Here is a 4,679-nt window from a genome sequence, read left to right on the forward strand (position 1 = left end):
TTGATCTCAATCTAAGAATGGATCCAAAATGTTGAAATTAGCTTAGGGTGTATTTTTTAGGGAAAATTGAGACTTTTGAATACAATCAAAACTTTGAGGCATAAGCACCTCTCATAATTTGTCTCTTGCTATAGTAATATACATTAACTTCTTATCACTTGCCTAACATGTCTCGCTATCCCTCCATGCCTCCTTATTGCTCCATAATTCCATACGTAATAACTTTATCCCTCCATCATAAGGGTCCCTTAGTCACCTTATCCCTTCAATATGTCATAGTTGGAACCAACCCCCACTACCATTGAAACACCTTGTATCTCCCATTTGGTTAGCAACAACCATGTTGTTGGCATTCACACTTGACAAATAGAGCTTGCATATTAGGTATAGCATAAATCCCACCATGAATAGTAGCCTATACATGCCTGTGAATTATCGTCATTCTTCAAGCCTCTAGTCTAGCTTACAGGTTGTCCTGTGTGGGGGGATGACATCACTCAACTAGCGTGCCCAACAATTTGACCACTCTCAAGAATGGCACCACCATTTTTATAGCACCCAACACATGACATGGTCTTGAACACTTCACCTCCCAACAAAGAGACTCATGACTTTACCTTCACATCATGAGATCATCCTCTTTATTTATGTATTTTTTCTATATAGTTGTAAATAATAATAAAATTTATATTGATATTTCATTATTATAGAAGTAAATTATATCTTTACATTAAAATCTATTTCTTTAAAAAAAAAAATGAAACATAATTTGACATCAAATCTTGACACCTTTCCTTCAATTATCTCTTTACATATATGCCTCTTGCTTAAAACCTTATAAAATTGACAATTGCATGCTTTTGTGCTTGCAACAATAAGTCGATAGGTGCTCGATAATTTTAATTATTTTTAAAAATATAATCTTACACGAACAAATTATATTATTAATAATTTTCAATTTGAATAACATAATATTTACTAAAATATTTTCAACAGATTAATAAATATTATTTATTTAAATTCAATCATCAAATATGAAAAAAAAATCATTTATAAAAATACTATTCCATTAACTAAATGAATTATAGAAACTTAAAAATAACATTTAAAGAAAAAAATAAACTAATATAAAAAAATAAATTAAAACAATTAAAAAACTAAAACCTAAATATCAAAAGGAGCTAATGTAATTATTTTTTAAATAAATAGAAAAAGAAAAACAATAATTTAAAGTGGAGATTTAAAATATAATCTTATGCGAACAAATTAGATTATTAATAAATTTTAATTTAAATAACATAATATTTACTAAAATATTTTAAATAGATTAATATATATTATTTATTTAAATTCAATTTATCAAATATGAAAAAAATAATCAGTTAAAAAATCCCATAAAAAATCTATTATGAAAAATTACTAAGAGAAATACAAAAAAAAATGAAAAAATAGCAACGTCTCTAACAAACATTCTATTGACTAAATAAATTATAGAAAATTAAAAACAATCTTTAAAAAATGAAAACTTTTAATCAAAAATTCAATTTCCCACAACTAGCCTATAGACTAAATTATATAGATTTATATTACATTAGATAATTAATTATTCAATATAAACTATAATACACTTATTCCTTGAAGTACTAATTTTAATAACATTCATGTTTACAACCAATGTACAAGTTTGGGTCGAGTTTGCTTCCACATCTGTTAAATCATTAGGACTATATTTCTACAGTTCAAAATTAACTGTAGAAGTAGAAGTATAATCGTACTATTGTTCCACAAAAATGATTGACTAAAATGGCCGGATGTATTCAACATATGGCGCAGTTTGACTGTATAATGTGGACGTCTTGTAAAGCTTGAATATTGCCCACAAAATTCTCTTCCAAAACGCATCCTATTTTGTCACGATAAACATTTTTAACAAAGGGCCTACAATTTTCCACAACTATTCCAAATCCTCCTCTCGTTCGAGAATATGCTTGCACGTTTCAAATGGCATGGGTTTCATGAATGCAATCCCATCGGTGTTCAACCTGAGGAGTTGAAAACACCACATCACCCAAACTGAAAGATGTTTGAATGGTTTTTGAGTGGAACAAAATCCTCTACGCCGGATATACCATGGTATAAACCCAACACAATTTGTTCTTAACTTCCCAAACCTTAAAAAGACCCATACAAGTCTAAATCCAGGCTATTTTTGTTGTATGCTTGCCAAATGATTCAACCCCACCTCACCATTCATTTCCCAAAGCCTAGATTATTCTAGAATTCAATAAACCCAATTGCACTTCATCACTTTAGCTGGTGTTTTTTATTGGGATACAAGAAACCCAATTGCACTCATCAAGTTTATAGCTGTTTTTGGGGGATCCAAGAAAGGCAAGAAGAGGATGGCTATGATTGGAAGTGCCAATACAATGAAGCTCACCAGACCATTGCATGGTTTGGAAACTTCAATTCATGTCATGTCCATAAAATCTCTTCACAGACCCACATGCAATTTTTCCATAATTCTCAAGTCATCTTCTCATAGAAGCATAACCTGCTCTATTTCTACGAAGCCAAGGGAAGTAACACACTCTACACAACCTTACAGCAATGGCCAAGAAATGGGTCTTGTGGATTCCAACTTAGAATCAACCTTCACCCACAAATTATGGGTCACCATTGGATGTGGAGCCCTTGTGGCAATGTCTTTCAAGTCTATCATGGCCATGGATTCCATTGAATCAATCTTATGTGGGTTATTATCAGCCTTCATGGGCTATGTATTTGCAGACCTAGGAAGTGGAATTTACCATTGGGGAATAGACAATTATGGGGATGCAAACACACCCATCTTTGGCCCTCAGATTGATGCATTTCAAGGGCACCACAAAAGGCCATGGACTATTACTAGAAGGCAATTTGCTAACAACATCCATGCATTGGCAAGGCCAGCATCTTTTCTTCTCATGGGTTTCTTCTTCCTTGTTCCTGATAATGCTGCATTGGTCTCATTTCTTGGGGTTTCTACTGGTTGCATAGTTTTTAGCCAGCAGTTTCATTGTTGGGCTCATTGCAAGAAAAGTGAGTTGCCTTCTCTTGTTCTTCAATTGCAAGATCTGGGTGTGTTGGTGTCAAGAGTGAGGCATGGAGCTCACCACCGTGCACCTTATGATAACAATTATTGTATTGTTAGTGGTATGTGGAATCCATTGTTGGATGGCACCAACTTCTTCAAGAAGATGGAGATGTTTATATTTCTTAAGTGGGGTGTGAGGCCGAGGTGTTGGGATGAAACTTCCACAGAATGGTTGCAGGATGGCTCTTATTTTGCTGATGGATCTAATGAATTGTTATAGCCATCTTATTTTTTTCTTTTGTCACTGGGATTGTTGGTAATATTACAGAGAATTCAATGCGTATAACAAATTTTATTTCTTCTTAGCAATACATTTGTCTATATGTTTTTCCGAGTCTTAATAGTTGAAGTCTGTGGTGTAAATGTTTGACACGTAACTGCTTTGTGTAAGAGTGGGCTTTGAAGCATCCATTGAATGCTTATCCTTTGTAGATTTTGGTGCTTGGCTAACGACTTGCCACATCCATGCACTCGTAGGGCTAGAAGTGCAAGGAATTTATCTCAAACTAAAAAGAACGCCGGCTTGTAAGCAATTTAGATGGGTTTATTATTATTCATTTGGACTACAGAATGTGGTAGCCTTTTTAAGAATTGGAAGTATGTATATATCTTCAATTTGATTAGCGATGATGATGTTGTACATAATATGAGAAGCTAGTGCCAATCAATTTGACATTTTTGAATTTGAACTTTTTGATGTAAGTCTAGATTCAATAATAGTTATTTTCATATGTTAATCATAAATTATCATTTATTAACAAATCTAAAGTTTGTATCTTTGTAGCTTTCTCATAATTTATTAATGTATTTAGTAGCTTTTTAATGTAATCAATGACGTTGATGTACATAATCTTTGATTACACATAGGTTCAAAGAAGATTAGACTTCATGACCTTGTGCCTACATCAAAAAACTCTGCCACCGAGTTAGGCCCTAGTCCATGTACTATTCACAATTTTTTAAATAAACTTTTGGGTATTAATTTAGAATTGCAAATTCTTATACTATATGAACTATACTTGGCAAATCCAAAATTGCAATCTTTGTAGTTTCATCATAATCTATCATTCACTTAGATCCATATAAGAATCAAGAACAATTTAAAACATCATAACATATTTCAAGAACTCGATGTACTACAAGAGAATCACCATTCTAGTGTTGATAATTATTAACATTAAGGTTTTATTAGTAATTAGAGAGCATTATGTATTAAACGACATTTATACAAAAGAGAGTTACCATATTATATTGATACCAAGGAAATTTCAAATTAAGTTCATAGGGTGTAGAAAGTCATCTCAATGATTTTAATACTGCCTTTGTTTAAAGATTACCAATTTTAAAATAGATTTGTAAATTTTTTTAATTAAGAGACAAAACTAATAAGATTAAACTAATAAGAATTATCTCTTATAATAGTTTTATAATTATGTATTCTTCTATCTATAAAGATTAAACTAATAAGAATGATCTCTTATAATAGTTATATAATTCCGTATTCTTCTATCTATAAATATTAAACTAATAAGATTAAAGATAA

The 4,679-nt window shown here is 31.4% G+C and overlaps 1 protein-coding gene across 1 annotated transcript; it reads left to right on the forward strand.

Annotated features, from left to right (window-relative positions):
• The first annotated feature begins 2,103 nt into the window (after window positions 1–2,103).
• Window positions 2,104–3,447, forward strand: LOC149553378 (fatty acid desaturase 4-like 1, chloroplastic). Its single transcript, XM_089789880.1, has one exon. It carries the CDS (start codon window positions 2,403–2,405, stop codon window positions 3,354–3,356), a length of 954 nt encoding a protein of 317 aa, XP_089646006.1. The 5' UTR covers window positions 2,104–2,402; the 3' UTR covers window positions 3,357–3,447.
• The last annotated feature ends 1,232 nt before the right edge of the window (window positions 3,448–4,679 follow it).

The sequence above is a fragment of the Cupressus sempervirens genome, chromosome 6 (assembly GCF_028749045.1).
Source record: "Cupressus sempervirens isolate cs-2001-9-10 chromosome 6, ASM2874904v1, whole genome shotgun sequence".
NCBI lineage: Eukaryota > Viridiplantae > Streptophyta > Pinopsida > Cupressales > Cupressaceae > Cupressus > Cupressus sempervirens.

Coding starts and splice junctions, on each gene's coding strand:
- LOC149553378 (XM_089789880.1), top strand. CDS start 2,403: ATGGCTATGATTGGAAGTGCCAATACAATGAAGCTCACCAGACCATTG.